The sequence below is a fragment of the Nelusetta ayraudi genome, unplaced genomic scaffold, assembly GCF_046127955.1.
Source record: "Nelusetta ayraudi isolate G7.1 ecotype Tasmania unplaced genomic scaffold, CSIRO-AGI_Nayr_v1 ptg000135l, whole genome shotgun sequence".
NCBI classification, from domain to species: Eukaryota; Metazoa; Chordata; class Actinopteri; order Tetraodontiformes; family Monacanthidae; genus Nelusetta; species Nelusetta ayraudi.
In genome coordinates, this window is record NW_027466185.1 from 12,392,501 (window position 1) to 12,420,314 (window position 27,814).

The window sequence follows — 27,814 nt, forward strand, 5'->3', positions numbered from 1 at the left end:
AGTTAAACAAGAGCTCGTTCTCAAAACAGCGGAGAAGCCGTTTTTGCAAGAGTTACAATAAACACTGCTCGTAGGTTTGACCAGCAACTTCAGCAGGTTTGCCGTCTCCCCTTTTCCAAAGGCCGTGTATTTACCAGATGGATTCATGAGAAAAATCCAAGGGATTTAGGTAAAGCTCCTTCTGGTGAACCAGGTTAGAAATGAATTGAGTGAAGAGACGCTTCAGTTTGGCTAAAACCAATGTGCCTTTACGATATTCATTTGCTTCTTTTTTTTTCCTATGATGCAGCTACATCCTATAGTTAGCTTGGATAATTGGCGAGCTCACATGATTTTTTTTTTTTTTGCTTTAATAGGCCTAGTGGTCTCCAGCCTAGCGCCCTGAAACTAATCGCCTCGGTCACGCTGCATGAAAACCATATAAACATCCATGGCCTGGTTCTCACAAGTTTGTACTTGCAGCCCACCTCCGTCCTTCTTCCACTTCTCTCTCTCACTTTCTCCTTTGACTTTGTGCAGCCGTGAGGCAGCCACTGGGTCTTCAAAGACGGCAGCTCTGCAGTCGAGATCACAATACATATTTATGCTGTTATGCTTGGCTGGTTATTGGCCGGTAATTTGCATTAAGAACCCTTTTGCCTGGTGTGTGGTGTTCGGAGGGAGGACACCTAAGAGATGTATGGCTGCGAGATCTGTCCGTGCCGCCTGCAGATAAACCAGATATGTACGTGAGCGAGCGCGCGCGCACACACAAACACACACACACATACACACATTCAAAAACATTTCTGGGACCCCTGCAAGGAATCCTCGAGGATTTCGGTAATGCCTTGACAGTCCACATCACTTAGCCAGACTGTCTGCAGCAGGAGAGCTCATTTAGAAAGGATGTGTTTAAAGCAGGTGGAAGAAATTGTCTTATTGCTGCTTTAGAGGGGGAAAACAAAACAATGAGATTTGTGTTTCCCCCTCACCTATTTCTATGGGGTGTGCAGGATATATGCTTGAGAATCCTGCAGTAATTAATGGCTCCCCCAGCAAAGTGCTAATTAATGCCAAGGCAGGCGTTGAGCATGTATGGATTTCTTTTTGTTCAAAATATTGGAATAATCAGCAGATGTGGGTAAACACACTCGTTTTCCCACAGGCATCAACAGAGGCCACACACATGTATAGATACATATTTCCCCCTTATTTCCTCTCTGGTCCACGAGGTTCCTATTAAATCACTCATATTTTACCCATTTCCAGATATTTTCTCGCATTACAGACTCCAGTGGAGCAGCCTGGAAAACAAAACAAATTAATAGCTCGATAGATTTTTAGAGAAAAACACATTTAGCCCTCTGTTTACAGTCCCTTGCAAAAGGAAAACGAGAGGAAGACAAAAAAAAAATCCTACACAGTGCAGCAATATTTATTTCAGAGACACCTGAATAGTCAACATTCTTGTTTTCGGGAGCGTCGGCAAAATATTTTGGAGGGTAGTTATGCAATGTACCACATAAAACATCCGTGTGAATATTTGTGGAGCTTACTTGTCTTACCTGCCTGTGAGTTTGAAAGATTTTAAATCAATTGAGCCAACTGCCTTTTCCTCAGACCTCCCACATCTTTTGGAATAATACAAAAACAAGGCGGTGTCAGAGAGCAGTCTGATAGGTTTATCAGTGCCCTTTGTGACATCACAAAATTATTTATTCGTTTAGCACAAACTCTCCGTCACCTGTGTAAACTGAATATATTTGCGCACATTGTCGGCTTCACCACCTTTTAACCAGACCGCCGTCGTGCTCAACCGTAGTTAAATTATGACCTGGAGGGGGCAGTATAGCTGGAACGCAACGCTAACCGGAAACCATTAAACAAAACAATGGTGTTGTATAAATTCTATCCGGTGTTTAGTTATGATGCACTTTAGGCTTTATGAAGCGCACTTTTTTTTTTTCTTGCGGCGCCACTGAAAGTGCAGCGCCCATAAAGACGCCATAAAAATAAACCTGTCTTGCCTTTAAGGAGTCGTAGTCGACGGGTTCCTCTCGAGGTAAATAAGATTCCTCCCAAATAAAAGTGCTTTTCCCTGAACTGAAAGTATAAAAGTAAAAAAACAAAAACAGGACAACTCTCAAAGACCACCCCGCTGCCATATTCATAAAACCCTCTGCGATATGATCCACTGGAAGTACCATAAAGTACTAAGAATACACATACATGCAAAGGAAGCAATGTTTAGAGACTAAAGAGCTCCTCCTCATCCCTGCATCACTCTTTCTTCTTTGTTATCTGCCGCTCTTTAATAATGATCCCAACAGGCAATAAGGAGTGGGGCGGGGGGGTGAGAAGTGTGTGTGTGTGCGCGTGTGTGTGTGTGTGTCGGCGCAGGGGTATCTGGCAAGGGAATTTTAATTGGAAAAGCAACGTGGGGCAGGTCCAATCGCAGCTGACCGAGCCGGGCGTCAACGCCAGGGGAGGCCTGCGATGCACCGCCAGCCTGACAGTTTTGTTACCAGCGCTGGGCCATGCTGGGTAGGGGGTGAGGGGAGGGAGGGAGAGCTGGGTGACGGATGACTTTCGATTGGCCAGAGCGGTGACCGAGCGGAGACGTGGGGTCATTTTGCGCCCTCTTCTTGAGCATCCCGTCAAGTCGTTTCTTCTGAGATTCCTGCCACAAAATTTGTAGCGAGAAGAATTTTGATGGCAGCCTTTTGGCCCCTTCTGCATCGCTAGATCTCTCAATACTCAATAATGGGAAACAGCGCAGCGCTTCTCTTTAATCCCTGAACTGAGGTTGAGCAGAATAAAAGGGTTGAGTGTGCAGCCGTGTCTTGAAAGTACTATGCAGGGCCGGATAATAAAGCAGTCGTTTCCTCAGCCCGTGCTCAAACAGTCGGAGCTACTCTTCATATCAGCTCCCTTTTTAAAATTCTCCCCTGCACCGATCTGCACAGGTGATTTGTTGTATGCTCAGCGCCGCCGATGCCGCCGCCTCCACCACTGCTGGATTTTCTTTTTTAGCTTGTCCCGCTGCCTCGCCCTGGTAATTGCACCGGCGACCTTGATGCAGATGGGGCAAATGAAACATATCTTCTGTCAAGAGTCGGCCATTAGACGGGCCACGGAATTACCTCATTTCCTTTCGTGATCGCTCTCGGTGCACGCTCCTGATTTCGTGCGTGCCACCGGCCCATTTCGCAATACTTCCCTCGGCTATCTGAGGCGGCGCTCGCACCGCTGGGAGTAAATGTGTACCTGGCGGAATCCATTCCGCCACAATTTGTCCATATGCAGCTTCCAGCACTATGGGAGCGAAGGCGGGACTTTGATTGATCAGAATCCTTGTTTTCCTCCCTAAGACTTTATACGAAGGCTCGAGAAGGGAGGGGAAAAGGGAAATAATGCGGCAGCAACTTAGAGTTTGGATCTGAAAATAAAGTGTGAAACAGTGTGTTGACGTGTCCAGGGGCCACAGCGCATTAACTCAGCATAATTAAAATGCAAATGATTGCGAGTTGATTAGTTTGTCACGTTAGATTTATATTCACACTTCCTCAGACTGTCGCGGGAAATGTACCAGCAAAGTGAAAGACAAAGAAAGTCAAGTCTTGGTTTTAAAAAAAATAAAATAAATAAATAATCAAGTCATGCCGGGAACTTTTTAATCTAGGTAAAGAGAATCTACTGGGACTTTTCTGTGCTACCTTCAATTGTACTGGTTCTTGTATACTCAAAGCAGCATTATGCTGTTTGTATAAATTAAAATTAACATCTCAAAGTCACTTTTTTATGATTGAGTGGCTCGTAATGGGAAACAATTACACAGCGCCACCATCTGGCCTGATATCAGACTACACAGCTTTGGTTGCCTGCCCAGCACATTTTAAGGCAGATAAAATAAACACATTTCTTAATAAATACTCTACAGAGTCATTCAATCTGCCTATTTTCATAAGTAATTCAAACGCTTTATGCTACTACGCACAATCTTACTTTTCTCCCTGCTTTCTGAAGAAAGCGGTCACTATCAATCCGCAAAACACCAGCACCATGTTTCCAAACCTTCAGATTCAGCCGATCAATCTGCAGTAGGAGGAACAATAGCGTTGCTCGAAAGCAGAAGCCACTAATAAAAATAAATCACTCCCCTATGAACAAATTCTCTTTGACTCTGTTCTATTGCCGGGTATCTGCCCTGGCTTTCATATCACAATATGGATTAAGTCAAGTTCTGATAACGCCTGTCTGTTGTGGAGCATTTGTAGAGCTGGCAGCAGATTTTCTTGGGGAAAGGGAATCACGCCAGAAACCCATAAATACATCACTAGTAATTTTCCACAGCCTGTCAGTGGCACAATCACAGTGGGCCCCGCCGTGCGCACAAGACAAAGACTTTAATGAAGAGAATGTACCAGGCCTTCACACTGTTCTCATTTCCTGCGCTGTCAGCTCTGCAAATTAAGAATGATGCTCCCGTTTGTCACGCACTTTATTTGTGACAAAATGGTTGATTTTAGCTCAAACTGGCACACGGTGCACACAGCCCCCCCCCACTCCCTCGTGGTAGCGGCAAGCCTTACAAAAATGCTGAGGAGGGAGATGGGCTTAAAAGCCAGAAATGGGAAGTTGGCGGGAAAAATTGTGTCATTTGAGCAGTTTCACTTTTCATGAGATGTGTGACTTTTGTTCAACAACGAAGACAACAGGCTGAAAGAAAAAAAAATAAGGAAAAAAGATTTGGCTGCCGCTTTTCACTCTTGAACTTGGAAAGCATTGAGTGGGGCATTATGAGACACACTCGGTGCACAAGTAGGGCTGAAATTTCCCCAACAATTCAAATGGTGCTGTCAAACTGGAGTCGTTGGGCAGTCCACGATCTCTCGTCAGACTTCCAAGAACCAGAGAGTCGTCGCAGACTTTGAAATTGGATTCCGAAAACAAACTCGGGTCTGATAGTCTTGGCTGGCACAATTTAACGGCAAATGATCCATCACAAGTGGACGGTGAACTCAGAGCTATCGCCCGCGGCGCACCGAGAACATTTTGTCTGTAATCCTCTTTAATTTGTGATGCTGAGAGAGACGGAGAGAGATGGGAGGGCAAGGAAACAGACTTTGGTCATTAGCTGCTGTCTGGGTTTAAGCAAATGGATAAAAGGTCAGAATATCAAAGACAGTCCAGTGGAAACACATGAGCAACCTTGAGTGAAAAAGGCTGGAATGCGGCGTGAGATATAACAATGTTGCCATCCCCCATCCACACTGTTGGTGTTGGACTAGATGCGTTGACGTGAGATCATTAGCTCAGTTGTTTATAGAGACTTCCTGGTAATTCTGAATGGGAAATAGAGGTTTCAGAGAACATCAAATTGAACTTGACTCGCCGGACATTTGTCAGCTGGCAAAAGGTAGAGACTTGAGAAAAAAAAACGTCTTTGCATCACATCCATTCGAAAATCACCAAAAATACATTTTAGTGCTGGCAATAAATGTTGATGCAGCTCGTTAGCAGCACCTCAGCTAACAATCGCCATCTATATTATTTTCCCATTACCATCTTCTCCTTTCTTGTACCACTTTGTTTCTGAAACTCACCCTGGCTAAAAGGAAAATGGTGACAGAATTTAAAGTCTGACGGGAAACACTCAATACCAGAGGCTGCCACGATGAACAACTGTAATTTAAGAATTTAAACCATCACTGCTGGCTGGGCTCTCTGAACTCTCTCAGCCCTTTTCTCCTCATTCTAGGTATGAAAGGCCAAGTTGCGTCCTTCAACAACATGCCAATATAGTACCACACTGACCTCTCTGCAGGCCGGAGTTGTTGTTGTCCACTGACTTGGAAATAACTAAATTCATACACTAGTTGCAACCTCAGTCTCTCTCCAAACGGTGAGAGGTGTGAAAACTCCAATGCAAAGCGAGACCTGCCACCATCACCGCTTCTTTTCGTCATCGCCATCATTTGCATGCCTCATATTCTGTACGCAAAAATAGATAAATGACATGTTTTGTGAGTGGATTTTAAAGTGAATCATGCAGCAGATATTTCGCACATCACTGCAGTTTGTATCCGTGTGGTGTTTTAAATGCCTTCTTTAAGATTCAGGATGGTTTTGCGCTTGCCTGCGTGCGTATGCGTGTGTCAGCATAAACCATTGTCTATATGTCTCATCCGTGTCTGCCGATGGTTCCTCATTCATCAGATGACAGCACTGAAGTGCGTTGTTCCGGCCGCACCATCGGTCCATCACTAATCCCCCTTTGATGAGTCCGGCTTCACAGGGAAAGCGCTGACATTTCACACTAAGGCCTTCTCCCTTTCCCGCTGCCACGCACGGACGGACCTCGGCTCCACTCAGGTGCTCTTTTATCCCCGCCTGGGCGAGACGAGGGACCGGCTTTCGATGACTGATGGATTAGACTGCAACTTTGAAAAGATTATGAGACTCATGTTTGGCCGAGGGGCTTAGCGGACGCGGCCTCCGGTGCAAAGAGAGAAGTGAGCTGACCTCCTCGGTCAGCGTCTAGTTTGTGGTGAAAGAAAACGCTTTGTAGGCGCTGAAACCGAGACGCTGAAGGTCCCATACCGTGCAAAACTGAATGTTTACCGGAAACAACACACATCCGTAGACTCTTGATGAACACAGCAGTGCGGTAATGAGTCTGCGATGAACAGTAAAGATCTAAAACTGGGTGTAATACGTTACCTTTAAACAACATTTAGTCTGCATGCAAAGGCCGCTGCAGACGTCCACAGTGAAAGATCAATATTTTTTCATTCCATCTTAGATCAAAATTCTACAGGACGTTTTCATAGTGGACTTTACGGGCGACTGAATTTACAATAAGAGGCAAATGAATTGACTAAATGCTCAACAAAACAAATAAAGCCGAGTCTGTAATCATTAACCATTTAGTAAGATTTGCCATTTAAAAAACATTAAGGAGAGAGGCGCTCAGAATCAAAATGCACGCCACATTACCACTGGCCATTAAAACAACTGCCATCAACAGAGTGTAAAACAATAATTACTGCTGTGTTGGAACTGCAAGAGGGTACATTTGTTAGAAAGCACGGTTGCTACCATCAGTGCCAAAATGAAGAGAATGGATTAATTCAATTCTATATCAATTTGTGGCCTCAATTTGGCTTCCGTACAAATGAAATGTGTCTGAGGTGTACATAGCTTGATCTATCAACAAGTATTATAAATACATTAGCAGGGTAGGCAGGCAGATAGATAGATAGATAGATAGATAGATAGATAGATAGCTGGGTGGCAAACTAGCTACGGTTGCTCAGTAAACAGACCGACGGATAAATTTACAGTCTGAAAGTCAACTCATGAAAGTCGTGAACCAGCATTAAAATCATGTCACCTCTCCCAACCGCATTGGTGTCATCTTATTACCCACTTCCTGTTGGTAACAGGAGGTGGAAGCGAGACAAAACGCTGAGGGCAGATTTTCAACTGGAGCCGAGGCGGAGAGATCATATTTCCCAACACAATTTACACCGGCTCCCCGTGGATTTTTCTTCCCTTTTTTTAAATTTAAGAGTTATGTTCCAAATCTCTCTGATTAATTCTTCTGAGAACGACCAATTTCCTGTTGAGATTGTTGAGCTTTTACTGTCTGGCTTGCATCACCATTATGATATAAGAAGAAAAAAAAACATGCACACACACAGAGGCAGATGAAACGTGACATTTTAATAGCTCATGACCCATTTTTCTGCGTTATTAAATTTAAACTCAGCTCATATGTATTTCCTTGCACAACATCAACAGTCATACTTAAACATGAATATCTCTTTCAACTGTGTGCACAAAGGCGAAAACCGTGAAATCCACCGGAAAATAAAAAATGTATTGAGCAAAATGTAAGGAGAAAAAGCTGAAGTGTTGCATTCAAGCCAGACAGTTGCATTGTGCCAACCCCGTTGCATAACGGCACCCTTGTTCTGCAACGCAGGGCAGTGGGCCGTTCACTTTCACAAGATCAATATCTTCATACACAGGCTTCAGAAGCATGTTAGTTTTATGAACTAAAAGCTTTTGCCTCCGCTCGAAACGCAGCACTGCAGCCTCGGCTGATTTAAGAAATAATAAAAGCCAGGCTTGAAAAACATCTGGTCCACTGGACCGCTATTGATTTCCCCCAACAGAGTCAGATCAAGAGGTACATTTATGGCCAGACAGGGTGTAGGAAATTATAACAGCACACCAACCCACTATTGATTGCGAGGAACAGCGTGAACTGTTAAAACGTTAACCACCATGAGGAGAGCAGAGCGGAGGAAAAGAAAATGACACTGCATTTAAAATATCACTGCTCACAGTTTAAGGGGGAAAAATACCAATGTTGAGGAACTGAGACCTTCTGTTCCAATTGAAACATTTTGTGGAAGCACAGATTGGCTATTGTTGAACCACTAAAAAGTGCAGTTTACCCCCCACACGTGCAGTTTGAATGGAAGAGATCTGAGCTCCAAGCTGGGGTTTTTACCTCGGCGCTGGTCTTCAGCGGTGGTGCACAGCATTTGTCTTTCTGAAATCATGCACAACTCTGGCACAAGAACATGGGAGCAGCGCCGTAATTGGTATTTTGAGCAGAACAATATTGACTTATCTCGGTAATTAACAAAGTAAACAGGTGAGCGCGTGATTAATTGAAGGAACAAATGGCCCCGCGTGCTCAAAAGCGGCGCGTTCAACATCTAGGAGGTGTGTCGCTGCCTCCCACTGGCACTCCGAGGAAGCGCACGTCTCATAAAGAAGCAGAGTGCAACCCCTGCAGGCTCTTCACGGGCTGGTAAAGCGGCTGCATGGCTACGGTTGTCACCTGCATGGCACAAAACATTTTATTTTTTTACAACCCTAGATGGCGTTCATCAGCATAAGGCCAGGATTTTAGCCATGACCAGACTGCAGCAGGCACACTGACACAAAGCAAGCACGTCTGTAGCAGGAGAGACTCCACCTCCAGATCTGGCAACCCGCAGCCTGACACACACACACACACACACACACCACCAGATAATCTGGCAGATTTTTGGCTAGCGGCCCTAATCCTGATCAGCCAAAGACCCAATTGTTCTAAACGTCGGGCGATGGGAGCAGTTTCCCCCTGCTGAGGCTGCACAATCATTACATATTCATAGAGTACAAGGTTAATATTTAGGTTTGCAAATCCTGTTATACAGTATGCAACATGTATGATCCATGTTTATGCCGTACTGACGCTGTATTTTCTGTTTGAACGGATTGTTTAGAGTGGGGCGGGGGGGTAGAAAAATCCGCAGCCCCGCCTTTTGTGCATCGGCCTGTTTACCTGCGTGTTTACTGACTTGGCAAGCTTTCAGGGTTGAGACTCTGCTGGTGTGCAGTGTGCTCTGCTGGCCACCCCGCTGCACACCAGGCACTGTGAGGACAAAACTGTGAAACCTGCCAGTGTGTTTGAAAAATCTTTTTTATGTGCCAGAGCTAGAAAGGTGGTAAACTGGTAGAAAATGGAGGAGAACAGCAGGGATCGACATGGACACTGCTTACAGTGTGCTTTCTCACCATTACAAGTCACTCATTCGGATACACTGGGCATCGATATTGCTCAATGTTGGTGCTGCCAACAAGTGATATACAAGTTTTTAATGAGGATAAGATTAAAGATAAAATTCTCCTTAAAGATAAAAGTTTTTTTTGACAATTTAAAACATGAGTTGACATTTAAAATGCTCCAGTAAAAAGAAAACACTTTCATATTTACGAGTGTATCCGGTTAAAACCACTGATGAACACTAGAAATAGAGAACATGAAGTGACAAGGAAACATGTTAGAGTGACAAGCTGAACACAAATGTGAGTCAAGCAGCTGGGCTGCTGCCAACCAACCAGCGGGTTTGCATTTGCAAAATATTCTAAGACAATATCCCTGATATCTTTTCTCCCGGGCATCATTCTCCCACGGATGACCCCCACCCAAACCCACTCCCAGCTCTCAGCGTCTCTCAGCAGATTCATAATGGCATTTGGTCACCGTAAAGAGCCGCAGCGCTGCTGTTAGCGGCGAGCAGGGAGGCGGTTGTCACGGTTACCTGATGCAGCATGGCGCTGGACCATCTGCCATGTAAGAAAGGCAGCTCCCTGCCCACTGCTGTAATTACAGAGCACCCCGAGCAGCCAGTCAGCCAGCCAGACCTGGCACACACCAGGACAAGGTGCCGGTGAGCCAAGTGTGTGTGTGTGTGAGTTTATTCTTGTGCATGTGTGTGTGTGTGTAAAGCGTTGACACCTTGGACAGAGCAGAACGTCTGGAACCGAACGGCATTGTAACCTTCCTAATGCCCCGACTGCCCGGAAGCCGCTCAACTTCAGCCCAACAGAAAAGAACCCTGGACACTGTTCCTCACTTTTAACCAAACCATGAACAGAAGAGAACAAACAGCAGTTTCAATCAGCAATATCAGCACTGACAACGGGAACGAGGTTACGGATTTAAGGGGTTTCTGCTGTGACCATTTCCACATTTGATGAATTCATTTTGGTGGTCTACTTCCTATAATAAACAAGGTTTGTTTGGTGAAAAAACTCCAAGTTTGAGGCTTTACAGGCCTCGCAAAACAAGCCTGCCTCTCAATCAGTCTCCCCCGCCCCCGACCAGCCCCAACCGTGGCTCCGCCTAGGAACAGCCCACTCCTGATTGGCCAATAGTTCACCCCTAGCTCGTGCTAGTGGGGAAGATAGCTACTAGTTCTACTGCAATGACGCATCTTCCACATTTAAAAAAAAAAAAAAAAAACTCTGCAGAGGCACTGCTGTGATAATCAACTCGACTTGTGACATAGAAAGTCGAGCAAAATGCAAACGGCTTGTTTCAGCTCAGTAACTAGCAGATCTAGAAGCATTAAAGCTGTTATTTTTCATACTTGCTGAGTTAGTTGGCATGGCGGTAATGCAAAAAGACACGTTAGAGAAATAAACATGACACACACAGCAGCCCAAAAACCAGGGTGCACAGTGGAAACTGCAGCAAATACAGAAAAATGTTGCAAAAAAACAAAAAAACAATGGGAATATTTTAAGTGTTTAAGCTTCTTACAGGTCCAATTTTCAACATATCTTAACATTCATTCATTCATCCATCTTCTATACCCGCTTATTCCTATTCAGGGTGACGGGGGTCTGCTGGAGTCTATCCCAGCTGTCTTAGGGCGAAGGCAGGGTGACACCCTGGACAAGCCGACAGTTCATCGCAGGGCCGTATCTTAACATTCTTATCGTTTATCACTAGAAACTGATGTTTAGGTCAATTGATCGCAGTGTCAGCAGTTTGGAGGTACCTGCTGACACTCCCCCCCAACCCCCAACGCACACACACAAACACACACACACAGCTGCTGCAACTTGCTACAGAAAAAGTGCAAAGAAAAGCAATTAAGAAGTAAATGCGCTTTAGATTGGCTTGGTGAGCCAATTAGGAGCGAGGCCCTGCAGACATACTGTAAGTCTGCAGTCTAATGAGGTAGAATTAAGGATTGCTGGCACTGCCTCCACAAAGGACGTGGCCCCGCCTCCCTGTGTTCCCCTCTTCCTGTGGGCATATCCCCCCTCCTACCCCCCTCCCCCACAGACCCGCCAGCGTCCGCGGAAAACAAATATGTGTATTTGGAGTTATTATCGCCCTCTAATTCGCCGTAATGAAAGTGCGAGGCCGCGCTGGCGGATGAGCTGTTTTAATTTCGGCGTGGAACGCGGGCCTGCATATTAATGACCTCATTTGCATAAATCATGTCACTCCACTCGGGATTCCAATTAAACTCTTGAGTAATTGCTAGGCTGACCTGTTAAATAGAATCCTTTAAGTGGTTCAACAGGCCGGCAAAGCCTGTTGACACGCGTTCTCGCTCACACACACACACACACACACACACACACACACACACACACACACACCTTTTGCCGGACTTACATGTGATTCACTCTGACTACAATAAATAGGGAGAGAGGTATCTACGAATTCTGAATCGCAAACACCGTCTGACGAGTGTGAACTCGTATGCAGGAAGAAATTCACAGCTTCATATCTAATTTTAGCTTGTGTCTTGATGAACAAGATGACTTACTCTGGTGTGACAGCGAAAGGTGACACCTCAGGAAAGGACAGGGTGGGAGTGAGCATGTATTTTTACTAAGTTTATTTTTTTTTACAGTGAAAAGTCAAAAGAATTGTTTGTTCATTGCTTTGACTTGAACTCACGACTCAGGCTGTGTTTATTTTACAGCAAAATAAACTCGCTAACTGCAGCTCACAGACTCTCCAGCCTTGTTAAACAAGTCGTCATATTAAAATCTAACACCTGGGATGTTTTTTATATCAAGATCAAAACTTCATGCAGTCCAATCCGGTGTTGTAATGCAGCCACCTGCTGCTTGATTGAGCCTGATACACCTCAGACCCCTAAAAAAGTTGCCGGCACTTGTTTTTCTACGGAGCCCGAAATTTCTGAGGCCTGAACTTTTAATATTGCTCCAATTTAATTTACATGTGATAGTGAATCAAGTTTGCAGCTTCTTAACTTACCCGATGAACTAAATAATTAGTAAAGTGCCAAACAAACAACAATTGGATTATTAAAAGTGTATCTGGGCTTTTATTTATTTATTTACGTACAAATTTCTACTTATCAATTGTATCTCAGCTAATCAGTACAAAACGGCACAAGCGGTGGGTAAAGGTTGTCCACATGTGACTTTTTTTGTTTTTTTTCCCCACTGCAGCCCAAAAGAAGCTTTGATCCTTCCAGACAGGCAGGGTATTAATCTGGAGGCTGACACAGATCAGCAGTGGCAGAGCTCCACGTCCACCTCAGCACTGTCAGCTCAGCAGGCCCGCTGTCCGTCACGGCTCTCAGGTCACAGGGACGGAGCCTCCGACGGCCTGCGAGGGCAGGAGCTTGCAGGTTCCAGGAAGTGTGAGTGTGCACGTGCATGTGTGCGTGTGAGAGCCCCCTCCCGTCCCTAAAAAATACAGCGAAGATCTCCAAAGACCAGAGTGCTGCATTTATCCCTCTGTTTCCAGCCTGGTTTCTGGCTTCACTGGTGCCGTGCTTGAGCAAAAGAAGTAGACAAAGGAACAATGAAAATCATGTGAGGAACATTTAACCCTTAAATAATGTTGAGGGTCCAATGTGACCCATTTTTACATTAGACAACAGTAAAAACACCTTCAACATTTATCCTCTGACTTTAAGCTCACTTCTAATGGGTCACATTTCAACTTTTTAAATAAAAGTTGTTCTCGGTTTATTATGACCATCACAGTATCTACAGGTGAATTGCTCTTTCCTGCCACCACACTGTTATAATGATATTAACTACCCGTGTAAAAGATTTTCAACTAATTGCAACTAATTTAATTTAATTAATTCAATTCTTAATCGACAAATAATCGATAATCGGTTGATCGTTAGCATCCCTAGTCAAGGCAATTCTTTATTCTGGTTACAGGCTTTAAAACAGATTTGCACCGAAGGACGAATATTCCTCAGAGAAGATGGGGAAAGTGGAAATGAATTCTTTCGGAATTGTCCTTTTGTTCGTCTTCGCTATCGATGGATGGCCATTAAAAAAAAATGTAAAAAAGAAAAGAAAGTGCGCTTTGTGCACGCAGAATGATTAGAGGACCTCTGAGTTATCAGCCTACACACGGGAGCCTATAGCTCCGCAGCCTCCACTGGGAATTTCATCAGGACAATGGCCAAGTTGCCTCGGGGCTCTTTCAAGCTTTTCCTCATTTCATTTCTATCTCTATCGCTCTCCGGGTTCACTTACATTTTGCCCGCGCATCACCATGGCAGCGGACACTGGCCCTTGTGTCTGACTCAGACACAATCCAGCACATTTCAGCTGGCAGTGAGTCATAATGAGTCCCACTCTCCGCCGCTGCGCCGCCCGAAATAGGCTCACTTTCCTCCTTAAGATTTCTCTGCGGACAGCAGCTGTGATCATCTCTCAGAAGGAAAAAAAACACTCACTCACCTTTTTACTCTGTAACAAACTTGTTCCAAAAATAAGACGGAGGAAACAATGTTTGCGTCCAGCCAAGTGTTTTTGTTGGGTTTTTTTTTCTCCCTTTTAAAGCCCACATGAACAGGGACAGAGCAGTGCACACTCCTGCTATTTACCTGCATGCAAATCTAATCTAGTGATAACAGCTGACATGTGCAAGTAAAACTGTATCCAGGCTGTTGGATTAAGTTTCCCTAAGCAGAACATTAAAAGTCCAGAATTTTTCAAAAGGTGTTTTTTTCAATGTTAAAATCTATCCATCTATCCATCCATCTATCTATCCATCTATCTATCCATCCATCCATCTATCCATCCATCTATCTATCTACCTATCCATCGATCCATCTATCCATCCATCTATCTATCTATCTATCCATCCATCCATCTATCTATCTATCTATCTACCTATCCATCTATCCATCTATCTATCTATCGAGAAGGTCCAACAAAGCATCAGTTTGGGCAGGAGGTTGAAGCCAGACATTTTGACAGGAGGCTGTAATCACAGTGCTAAACATATAAAGTTCAATTTAGACGGCTCTTCATGCGAGGCTGCGTCACCCACGGCTGGCATGGAAAAGCAAAATCTGAGAATGACTATTACACTGTAGAAATGTGTTGGTCACTAGCATCTGCTCAAGGGTCTTATTTGTTGTAATACATTCCCCCAGTTTTAAATTGTACGATGTTTGTCGCACAGTGAAGGTGGAGGAGGCTGATGGGAAACGTTTAGAATTATTTTTTTCCCTCAACAAATGGAGACAGTGCCCATCACAGCAGGATAACAGAGTCACTTGGTGGGTTGTGTGTAGATGTTTATTCTTGTGTGTGTCTGTTTGTGTTGTTTGGCACAGCCTGCAGGCTCACAGTTCTGCTAAATGAGAAACTTGCTCTTTCACTGTGATGGGGAGGCAAGGAGAGAAAGTTGTAAATGAGATTTGCGAACCCCAGGCTCGGTCTTCATTCTTGGGCTCATGTCTGCGGAAAGCGCTCATTTGTTCCCGTCTCTTCTTCTCCTCCATTTCAGAGATCTGTATACTTCACTTCAGTGCCTCTGTGCCGCTGATGCTGCCACACACTCAGGATGGCTTTGTAGAGGCCTGAAATTTACTCTATTTCAAAACAAAATCTAAAATAAATAAAAAAAATTTAATTCCTGTCACAGGTCATTACTGTTATCTGGTGCTGAATGTAATATTCTGCTCATTGGTTCAGAACGCGTTTGATTTCCTTTTCATTGCAAAGACAAAATTCACTGTCACATTCAACAGTTTGATTTATTGATTTACTTTGTCTTACGTTCTGAAATGTTACCACTTTTCACAAATTTTAAAGTCTCTCAATGCACTGAGGTGGATCTGTCTTCGCCTAGACTGAATGCTAAATTCCAGCTTAAGCCATTCTTTTCCATATTCAGTTTGCTATTTTTCCAGTCTTATAAGGAATTTTGTGCACTTTATTTCACGTGAGGAGGCTGATGGCTGTGAAATTTGGACATTGGAGCCCCGGAGTGCCTGCTGGGCCGCCCGGTGGCAGCTCGGCATGATCGATGTGCACGAGGCCAGAGCAGCGTGTGCAACCAAGACTAATGCTGCCAATAAAACAAAAACCAGCCCCCGTGTGCAAGAGCAGGGCCCATTCAAGACACCCGCCGCCACCCAGCGCTCCTGGCACCACAGTCTGTGCTCTTAATCCACTCCTCCAGCCCTCCCAATGGGATTTGCTCACCCCGAGCCAATGTGCCAGTGACCCAGTCTGCTGCCTTTCTCCTCTAAAGCCTTTTACCGCCTCCTAAGACAGTGATTAACATCATTACAAGTTTTCTTTAAAGCCCCGGGTGGACGAAAGGATGGGTAATTATACAGAGGAGGTACACAATGAGCAAGCAGTGTGCCGACTTTCTTACACCTAGTCAGCCAGGTTCCTTAGGTTGACGAGGAGTCGCATTAATACAAATGCAGAGTCAAAGATTGCACTTGTAGTGCTCCCAACATTTTCTGGTTTGAAAAGCAATGCATGTCCAAAAAAAAAAGAAAAAGAAAAAAGGAAGAGGGGCACGTGGAGGAATAAAGGTCAGGGGTATTAAAGGAGGAGGACTGTTTGAAAATGCAGAGGGATGTTGGCGAAGGAATCAATAGGAAGAGGAGAGAGTCAGAGGGATCAGGAGGCAATGGGGGCAAAGTCACCGGACCTGCTGCTGCTGCTGCTGCTGCTGCTGCTGCTGCTGCTGCATCGGGCGACACGTGCACAGAAAATGCCAAGTCAGGCTGAGAGGCCGGGACAAGAGGTGTGTGCACGTGTGAAAGAGAGGGTGTGTGTGATTGTGTTTCCCTGTCTGTACACTACTTCACCTTCCTCTTCACTAGCAAACCCTCCTCCCACTGCAATTTTCAACAGTTGTCAGCCGTCATATTTAAAACATTATCAGCTGTGAATCCCACCCAGGGGGAGGGATGGTGTGTGTGTGTGTGTGTGTGTGCGTGTATGAGTGTGCGCGAGCGCGTGCGCTCCGCTTTGACGGCTTTGAATATCAACAGTATAAAGTCAACTGAGCCAAATCCAAATATGTGTTCTATCCGTTTCAACTGGCCGGCGCTACAACCAGCGGTCTGATAGTACTTGAGAAACGGCTTCATTACGGCTCATTCTCTGGCCCCGCGCTCTAATTATAGCCTTTACAAAAGAGCAGCAGTAATGCACTTTTAAGTGTAATGGGAGTTACCTAATTAGGTCTATCAAACACCAGTGTGCACACACACACACACACACACACACACACACACACACACACACACACACACACACACAGGCGCAGACGCTGGTGTGAAAGCTGTCATTCTGTAATTAGTGGCGGTGATGAAAGCCTCCATTACCGTTTCATTTACGCACCATCGGAGGGCGCCGCCAGCTGACCCGTGCGCTTAGCGATGTGACGCCATGCCGTGCTAACAACATGGGTTTTTTTTAGGTTTTTTTGTTGTATTTTTTTTGTGAGTGTGAGAGACACAGCGGGAGGTGGCGCTATTTTGCAAAAAAGATCAGTTTAAAACCCGGTTTTGTACCGCAGCGGCGTCGTTTATCTAATCTGGACACGATGCGTCTCCTACAGTGGGCGGAGCTACTGTCTGTCGGCTCTGCTGCTGCTAGAGGGGCTGGTCACATGGTCTGAACTAGATGTGAATATAAAGGCCTGCAGGGAGGCATGAAAAGGTGTTTGGTCTTATTATCGCACAGCTAGCTGGGGGGCGAGGTGGGTGAGGGGGGGTGAGAGGGGGCGAGAAGGGGTGAGAAGGGGTGAGAGAGGGTGAGGTGATAGACAAGCAGTCAGTCAGTCAGTTCGCTTCATTCACAGCTCTTTGTCTGCAGATGTACCAACACACCTCGCTTGGCCCCAGACTGAGTCGGTGTGTTCGAGTCTGCGTGAGATCAAAAAGAACAGGATCCCCGCCGGCTCGGCAGGGCTTATGAGATGTGGAAACACTTTGACTTATTTATTTATGCATTGTTTTCTTTGTGGTTCATTTCTAAGGATTTCTACCTCTGCAGCAAAGGCCTGAAAAAAAAAAATAACAAGGTTCAGAACGTGTCCTCGAGATGATCTGACGAGTGACTTCAGCACAAAGATGTAATGTTGTCTTTACTTGGCAACAAATCTCCGAGAGAAAAATATGAACTGGCCCTGAACTTAAAGGGCTCCAAGAACACACCAGGGATGGACAACATCCAGCTGACGTAACCGCTGAGATGTTTTGCCCCCCAAAAAAATTTAGGGGATTGTTTCTTTCTTTGGTTTTTTCTTATTTCTGGACAGCCAGACCTAAAAAGAAGAAAAAGAAGAAGAAGAAACGGCAGTGCACTTCTCAACGTGTCGCGGTGGGAACAGCAGGGGGAAAAATGTGTATTGACATTGAGGGCTTGATTGCAGTTGATGAAAAGGTTGGAAGGAGATCGGACGGCCCGGTGGAAACGTCTGAGGCCAGTGTGGCGGCTGAAACAGCGCAGCGTCTGTCAGGGCCGACAGAGGAGCGCTGAGGTCATCCTCTCACGGGAATGTTCTTATCACGAGGACGTCTTGGAATGAAATGGAGGGTTTTATTAAGTCAGCAGAGGAGTGGAAGCGCTTTTGACCGCAGATACTCCACAGCGACATGGTTCTTGGATTTTTAACGGCAGAGTGCCGTTTTATGCAGGCTGAACTGAAGCATTTAATTTGAAAATACCATTAATTAAATAAAAAGGTAATAATAATAATAATAATAATAATAATAATAATAATAATAATAATAATAATAATAATAATAGTATAGACACAACACGCCTAATGATTCCTTTCAGTGACGCAGAAAGGCCGCACACATTTTCAATGATATAATAAATACAGAATCCTGCAACATTCCTCCTCCATGCTGTAAACGTTAAAGCCGGCCGTTACGTCTTTTAAACTCAACACATTTTACTGCGAGCAATATTCTCCCGCGAGCTAACAGAACACGTTTTACATAACAATTTCATGACTTAATATCCTCTAGATGTGCTGGCGTCAGCCAAAAAAAAAGAGAGAGCATTTTAATTAACATATTTTCTGGCAACACATGAAACTCATAAAAATTCTACGCCTTGAAAAGCCAGGCTGCCGTTGCCGCTGCTCCCGCCGCTGCTGCTAATCCAGCACTTTGGCAATTCTGCGCAAGTCTTCCTTGACCTTTCCCGAGCTGCCAAGTCATCACAAACACAGAGTGAACAGTTCCCAGCTCGCTGACACTGAGTCAGACGCCAGAGCCCACGGCACACATGCCTCCACACAGCCGCTATCCACAGGGTGCACGATTCATTAAAAAATGAAAATGCAAGGGGAGCCGATTTTTTTTTTTTTTTTTTTTAATCACAGCGAAAGACTTTCCAGATGGCCTTCTAAACAGGGTGTTCTCGTGCTTATGTTCCCCTGCCAAACTGCTGGCCTACAAATCGACTTATACTGTACGTTCAACAAACATCTCGTTATGAACCCACATTTGGCCGACGTCGTTTTGTGCATCTCTCACGTTCGCAAACACAACTTTGTGCTTTAATGTGACCTAAATCATTTTCATTGAAGGACGAGAGCAGCTGCCCCCTTTGCACGCACGCAGTCACAAATCACGTATGTCCTCTGTTGTACTTATTCCTTGTACTTACTCCTCCTTCTTCTACTGCTATGACTCTTTTAATCGGGAGTCGTGAACTGCCAGTAATGAAAGCACAGATGGCGTTTTATCACATGTAAACCAAAACACACACACATGCACACTGGCGATGGCTAATTAAAATGTGTCACTACAAATTGGAGCACCTTAACTAGCTAAACAATGCTAATGCTAGCTAAGTAGCTGAATAGCTGGTATGCTAACGCTTTTGTGCCACTTCCACCAAGCGGCCAACCTTGCAAATTTGTCGTTGCACGGTCAATTTTTGGAGTGTGCGTTTTTCAGTGCTCAAATACAACCAACACTACTGCAGTAATTCTCTGCACATTTGTGCACTTATATAACATTTACTATTTAGTGCTGTAGAACGCAATATCGAGCGCACGCGCGCGCGCGCACACACACACACACAAATAGATGGCGTTGTAGGCATTGCGCCATCACGGCCATCAATCTAGGTCTAGATCTTGCTTGTTTTTGCATTTCCATCACCATTTTCAAATGCTGTTACCCAAAGCAGGCACGTGAAGCTGGCAAAGGCAACGCAGCCATCTACACGTTAGCAATAGCGACACCCTCTGCCAGGAAACACGAACCTGTCTGCACAAAAAAAAATCTAAAATGCTAAGCTAACGAGTCCGAAGGTCATCCACATGGCACGCTCGGCTGCAGTCAGGAAGGACTTGAGTCACGACTGGCCACAGCTCTGAGTCCGATGAGCCCCTTAAGTCATGAGCGTCGAGGGGGATTAGGAGCTGTCGGTGATCCCATCAAAGCAATGTGTCACCAGCGCCGTGTCTTACCGCCCGAGCCCGACACTCCAGCGAGCAACTGATCCCCTTAACCGACTCTCAGTGGGGCCCTCGGCGACTGAGGCGAGCTGACGACGGGGGGCTATATTGGGGCAGAAATCGCGCCTGTTTGGACGCAGCAAAGTGGGGGGGGCTGAGACTCGTGCCACCGCTCTCCATTAGAGCGCCTGAAAAGGACAGCGAGGAGAACCGTTTTCTTTTTGTCCACTTTTGCTGCAGTAACCTTTAGCTCCCCGCAGCTCCCTGACACAGATGTGGGATAAACGTGTTGTGACAGTGGCTAATAATAAGGTCCCAGTGATCGGCCGAGCGCCCGGTTTGTCATCCACAGCTAAGCTGAAGTGTGGTTTGTGGATAAATGCGCTGATTGGAGATAAGCAGAAGCAGGAAAAATCTACCATCAGGAGTCTGACACGCTTGATCATCTGCTCCCCATTTGTTTGACAGATTAAAAAGCTGGTGGGCCAAAAATAGACAGCAGCAAAGACAAACGTCTCCAGAAATAGCTGACACCGGCCATAAAAAGCATTTCACATCACGGCACTTGTGCTTGACTACCGTTTCCTTGCTGTGCAGAGCCGGTGTGTCTCTTTTTTTTTCTGTGGTCCATAGACGACATCCATGCATTTCGATGCGTATCAGCCTTTTCCCTTCGTTTTCCAAGAATTGAGTTTACGGCAGACATCCACCCCGGCGGTACAAACAGAGAGAAGAGTAGAAAAATCAATTTGTGATGCTCTTTGACCTTCTGGCTAATGATCATCCGTCCCTAATGCAGCGGGTCACGGACTAAGGCTTGACCTTAGTCACCACGGCAAGAGCTAAACCCAATTAGTTGGCGCTCTGGACACTCAAGGTATATTTATCTCACCTCGGCTGAAAGAAGATAAAGCACCTCGAGCCGATGAGGCAGAGCCAAAGGGTTTGGAGGGAAAAAGGAAACAATGTGTTCTAAATCTGACGCTTTACATTGTTGTGTTACCGTTGCTTTTTACAGCCAGATTGATTCAGACCATTTGTAATTGTAGAACACTTAATCAGCTTAATCCCATAAAGCCCTATGCGAATCTCATCAGGTAAACTACTTTCTATTAGGGGCAACTGCTATTTACTTTGCAAACTAATGCACTTTGTATATATGCAACTAAGACAGAGCCGACGGATTTATAGATTAAACGCGCACATGAATGCAGCTTCAGATAACATTTGGAACACAATTGCAAGTCTGTGTTTGCAGCACCAGCAATTTTTGTAGTATGAAATACTGAGGATGTCACACGATCCTTCAAACTATTGCATCTACGTTGCTATGCTTGGCAATGTGTCAGAAATCAACAACTCCATGGGTTATTAGGGGATACCCTTGTGGATCAGAGGCCGCCCTTGCGGGACGCTCCCACCGCACTGACCTGACTTCCAGATGTGTGCATCGGAAAAATGCCAGTAACACATTCTGCGTCAAGAGATTTGCTTTTACTCTCCAAATGTTAGTAGTTCATCGCGATCAGCAGTAGGGGGCGCGTGCCAAGTCATATATCAGTACACAGGTGAATGGGGTTAAGGTCGGACAGTAGCTCCTGATTCACAGTGTGGATTCGTTGCTATTTAATCGTATCTTATGTTTAGTGGGTCATTCTAGACAATTTGAGGCGTCCTCATCCTCTGGACAGGAAGTCGTCTCTTTTTGAAACTTAAGCATGGATATCTCTTTGGTATGGCTATTTTTTTTTATTTATTGTCGTAAATTATTTTCCTTCCCTCGACGACCCAGCGTGCAACATTGGCACTGACGCACTGTCAGAAAAAATCATCAGCTCACGCAGTTGATAAAAACTGATCCTGCGCCAAGTTTCTGTACATTCCATCACACTGAAACCACATTTTTCTTGTCCCAAAGATTTCTGTGAGCCTCCTCGTGAAGCCAGGATGAGACACCCATCTGCTATTCCAGTTGTCTTTAAAAAACAAAAAAGAAAAACATTATTGCAGTCACGCAGATGTTCTGAGAGCATCGGTGCACCGAGTCAACAGCATTCCGCTTATCTGGCCACGGCTCACACTGGTTGATTTTATAGATTAGCAAACAGAAAATTCATTATGAGAAACATCTGCACGGGTTTTAATTTTCCCCGCAGCTCGTTTGAAAGAGTAAACACAACCTATGCTCGCCGCAATTTAATTGGACCGAACTCCCGTTTTCCTGAATGTTTATCGCTAGCGCAATCAAATTACTCGCTCACCTTTTTCCGCTCGGCGGCCGCGAGTCTGTCCGTGTTTACATGTCGGGTGCGTTTAACGCATCTACAACGACGAAACGAAACTTTCTGGGGGAATTGTTGCGTGCATAATGTAAGACGTGAACGCGCAGCGACACGATTGCCTATTAAGTCGCGACAATTACGAAAAGTGACGCATCAGCAACCGCACAGACCTGCAGCTTCGTGCCTCTCGACTCATTTCCGACTCCAATGCAGTTGAGGAGTTAAAGGTCGGGGGGGGTTTGGGAGTGGGGTGTTTCATGGCACCAATTAGTGTAAACCTTCAGATCAGCACAGTGGCTCATCATCAGTGAGGCTCAGCTGAGATTTCAACAAAGGGAAGAGCAGAATAATGAGCACCAACCAGTCGCATCCAGTGGTGGTTATAATAATAATTCCTCGGGGTGGTTCTGAGGTCGTGGACCACGCTTCAGTTGTTGCAGCCGTAGCTGTTCTCCGAGCGGTCAGGGGAGGTGTAGGTTACGCGGAGGTTAAAGCGGAGGATTTAAGGATTAGGACCGCCGGTTGACCTTGAAGTGAGGAGATACCCACTTGCATCTTGCTTTGCTGTGCAAAATGAAGGTTTTGCAACTTGTGCACAATGATGCGAACATGGACTGCGGAGCTGAAAACAAAAAAAGTTTTTCTTCTTCTTTTATGCCATAATTACAGTTCTAGTATTGATCTCAGTCTTTAGCCTGTCTGTAAACGAGTTGAAATGTGAAAAGTCCATCCTTTTTTCATTTTCTTGCTCCTCTTTTCTTTATCCTCATTTTCTAAAACACACAGTCCTGAAAATCAGTTGTTTGTCTCTGTCACAAAGGGCTTAGCTTGGTCTCCTCTCACAGAAGTGGAGAGTCCAACAGAGGCATCGGTTTGAGCAGGGAGCTCTAAACAGGGTATAATAGGCAAATAAGGGAATAATATGAGACCTTAAAAAGGAAAAATCTCTGGCATAGTAAAATGATAAATCACTACTATTATACTATACTATACTATACTATACTATACTATACTATACTATATACTTTTGCCCAACATTTTCTTTACTTCCCATGCAACTCTGTCACAATACAAAAAAACAAATTGAAACAAATAGAATCAAATGCTCATCTTAGCACAGCAGAGTCATGCAAACACTCAGCAGAAAGAATTTTTAGGGCCATGCGGAATTCTTTTTTTGGGGGCCCAGGGGTGTTATTCACATTCTGCAGATGGTTGGAGGTATTGGAATTCAACAGACAGTCTGGGGGATTCAACCCGACCTCCTCAAACTTTGAGCTACAGCCAACCGCGGCAGCTCCAACCACGAGCCTCCGGTTCCCCACTTCATTGTTTAAGCGGCGTCAGTGTTGAACAGCAGCCTGGGCGGGCCAGAGGCGGACAACCCTCTAACAAGGACCAAAAAAAAAAAAAACCCCAGCAGTCCACTTCCACCGATGACACCTTGATGAATAAACTCCCCGCACTGATCAATGGCAGCGCAGCAGCCGGAGCCAGACTGTCAAACGGCTGGTCAGCCGGTGTCACGCAGACTCACACCTCACAGGCCACCATAGGAAAACTTCAGTAGGTGTTGATTCCACTGCTAATTAACCAAGGAACACTCACACACACACACACACACACACACACACACACACACACACACACACACACACACACACACACACACACACACGCAGTGGCCTTGTTGCTTGCTCTCAGCTGCCGGTGAAGTGCAACTGCAATATTTAAAAAAAAAAACATGTTGCTGCTATTGTGAGCTCGTTAGGAAACCTCTGTCTACGTAAGCCGAAGAAGTTAACAACTTCACACCTCGTTGTTTCACACCAACAGACAGACAAATATGCCTGCAAGGCCAAAATACCAAGCCTTGCAAGTTTCTTTTAATCTCCATTATAGGACTTTTCGCGCTTCCCTTCCTGCACGTGTAACATACCTCACACAAAGTATAAATAGCCAAAGATTTTTTTGGTCTAAAACGTGGCTCAACACTTGGCTTTTCAACATCCAGATCTATTTATCCCTACACTGTTATCAGTATCAGATCAGTACCAACATTTATATCGATACCGGTTTGATCACAGAGTGATGGGAAAGAACGAATGAAATACAACTGGTCCTGCTTGAATGCAATAGACAGATACTTCCACCAATCACCTTCCAGGTTTAGCCTCCAGAAAATCTAGGTAATGTTTCATTTCGCTTTACAGGTTAGATCTATATTTATTGCATCAACCACTGATGAATCTTTGTGCTCCTGAGAGGGTTGCTGCCAGTTTGCTCAAAGTTGCAGCTCCGAGGACTCACAAGCGATAAGCCCGGCCGTGACAAGCATCCATCCTGAGCTGCCAGCCACAGACGGTCTGGCTATCTCGCAAAATGTTGTTTTTTTATATATCTGCTCTGTTCATTCTGCCACTATCTCCTCGCAGCGTCTCGGCCATCGGCTGACTTGACTGGGAAGAGCTTTTTTTTTACTGTCATTCTAAAATATGCATAGAGTGCAAAGATGCCAGTGCAATGCCGGGCCTGAGGATCAGTGGTCTACGCCGCTCAGCAACAGCTGCTCGTGTGTACTGATGTAACAAAAGCATCATTCACAGTCATTTCAGTAACACACGCAATGTCCTGTCAGTCATCAGACGCAGCCAAGGTACACACACACACACACACGCACGCCCCACACAGCTTCAGAGGTGCAGCAGTCGGGGTTCGCCACTTACTTTTTGGTCGTCCGTCGTCTGGGCTGCTGGCAGCACATCCTTGCTGTGGTTGTCAGTTGAAGACCCACCGCTGTCATCCGTCTGTCTGCCATCACATTCGTTCCGCTGATTGGCCCCTGACCGAGGAGAGCCCAGAGCAAGGGTCTCGGGCTGCGTCACGCCGCTTCCCCGGGCCTCCATCCTTTTCTGCAACACCTTGAAACGGAAGGTTAGAGGAGAAAATTACAGTGGGAAAGAAGACACAAGATGTTTGCCACTTGCATGCAAATGTTTTGCAAGTGTTTGTTTCCATTTAAAACCAAATTTTTGTAATCTACAAATATTCTATACACTTCAGAACGGCTAAAACCGAGAGGGGGGGGAAGCGGTGGACATGCTTGGATTTACAACATTTGATAAGTTCCTTTTTCTTTATGTTGTTTAAATTAAATTATTTACATGTCACAACCATACACAACTAACTAAAAAGAAACTGTTGTTTCAGATGAACGAGAGCGAAATGGATGTACAACCTCAATCGGACAGGAAGTACCTGAGAAATTTTTCATCTTAATATTATTCAAATGCAACTGTTAAAATGGTAATTACTGAAGTTGGACCAATGTCAAAATGGAAAAAAAACAACAACCCTCTATTGTCAACCAAGTAACGCCCAAACCCACACCCACATCCTTCTGCATTTTGAGGCCAACAGGTGACTGAACTATTACCTCCTATAAATAATATATCAAAGTTATCACATAAACAAACTTGAATAAAGTATATCTTACCCTGCTGCACAATGCACCTGTTGCCACTGTTAAGTAAAGCGCATACATTGTATTAAAAAAAATAGTAGTGTTTAATTATTTGATGATTAATGATGACAAGCATTAAAAGTTGTACACCTAGTTTTTTTTTTTTTTTTGCTTGCTTTTTCTACCACCAGAGAGAAATGAGCTCGATCGAGCACCTGTACACACACACAAAAATTGAATTAAATACATATATATATATATATATATATATATATATATATATATATACATATATATATATATATATATATATATATATACATATATATATACATATATATATATATATATACATATACATATATATATATATATATATATATATATATATATACATATATATATATACATATATATATATACATATATATATATATATATACATATATATACATATATATATATATATATATATATACATATATATATATACATATATATATATATATATATATATATACATATATATATATATATATATATATATATATATATATATATATATACATATACATATATATATATATATATATATATATATATATATACATATATATATATATATATATATATATATATATATATTACGGACGACATGTGCCACCTGCTTAAAGTGACTTTAAAAGCACCGCAGCAGCGGTTCTACCTGCACGTCTTCGTCATCACGATCTCCCCGTATCCCGTGTTATTCAAAACCGAGTCGAATTAATCAAATGAGAGGCGACGTACCTCTGTCACTTCTCGGCGCCTCGTCCTGTCACGGGCACATCAAGAGGAGGAAGGTGCGGACGGTGCTGCGACTCGCTCCTACATCTCTGATGGTGTCGACGCGTCGCGAGGCTCAGCGACACGCGGCAGCCGCGCCGGAGAAGTTCGGTCAAAAGCAACACAAACAACAGCGACAACCAAAAAAAAAAAATCCAAACAAAACTCTGCGACGCGTCACTCGCGCGTCCTCGAGGAGGCGGTGGCGTCGGTCGCTGTCGGTGACGCCGAAGCCGCACGAGCACGCCGAGCACTGCTGTCACCGCCCGGCGGGCGTGTCCTGGCGTGCCGTCGCCAAACAAACCCCCGCTTCCTTCTTTACCCATCCTGCTGGCGCGATTTCCTTCCTGTCTGTTTAGTTCAGTGTTTCTCTAAGAGGGTGGCGGGCCCACCCAGAGGGGCGCAGAGTCATGTCGGGAGGAGGGAGGGGGCGAAAGATGAAGTGTAGTTTAAAAGTTGTTTGCACAACGGAAATGTCGAAAACAGGTGTTGTTTCATTAAAGTTGAAAACAGTCAAAGTTTGTCAAAAATTTTGTCCGGGTGCAGGGGCATGAAAAGTTTTCTTCCTCTAAACGGGGCATGACAGAGAAAGTCTGCGAACCACTGGCTTAGTTGTGTCAAATCGTAGAAAGCATCCTGCTGGGGAAAAAACTAACTATGAGCTACTTCTGAAAATCTATCTATCTATCTAAACAACGCCCCTCCGCAACTTGTGAGTGAATTAATCTAAATTAAAAAAAAAAAAAAGAAAGGCAATGGCGATGATTGGCCACAAGATGGAAACATAGAGCCAAAAGCAACTCTTCAATTAGAAGCATTGATCTTTTCCTCAGCCAAGGGGAACCAGACCTGCCTCAGTGGCATGCATCTGATAATCAATCTGTTTATTTATCCTAATTCTTTTTTCTGCATTGTGGCATGCATTTCATATTGTCCATATGGCTGCCTCGGCTGAGCTGACGCTATATCATTAGGGGAGGCGTTGCTCTGCTGCAAGCATTTGTTTTAATTGCCTCCCTGTTTGTCGTGTCTCAGAAGCAGCGCTGGCGCAAACCGTCTCATCCAAGGACGAGGGGAATGCACCCAAGCAGCCAACTGCTCTGACAGGCGGGCCCCTCGTCTGTTACAGCAGAGCCGCCGTTTGCCAGGGAAAAGACAGACAGGCAGTCCGAGAGGCAGGTGGGTCGGCAGGCGAGCGAGAGAAGC

At 44.7% G+C, this 27,814-nt stretch overlaps 1 protein-coding gene across 4 annotated transcripts in view; it reads right to left on the minus strand.

Moving 5' to 3' along the window:
• rbms3 (RNA binding motif, single stranded interacting protein) overlaps positions 1-26,898 on the minus strand; it is a 253,173-nt gene extending 226,275 nt beyond the window's left edge. For 2 of the 4 annotated variants that reach the window (XM_076011886.1, XM_076011888.1), the window contains exons 1-2: positions 26,573-26,896; positions 25,047-25,241 (exon numbers count right to left, since the gene is read on the minus strand). In XM_076011886.1, the coding sequence (XP_075868001.1) occupies positions 25,047-25,226 (180 nt within the window). In that variant the 5' untranslated portion in view covers positions 25,227-25,241; positions 26,573-26,896. Of the gene's footprint in view, positions 1-25,046; positions 25,242-26,572 lie in introns of all 4 variants that reach the window. The other 2 variants (XM_076011887.1, XM_076011892.1) reach the window with 2 other exon arrangements.
• Between the last annotated feature and the right edge of the window lie 916 nt (positions 26,899-27,814).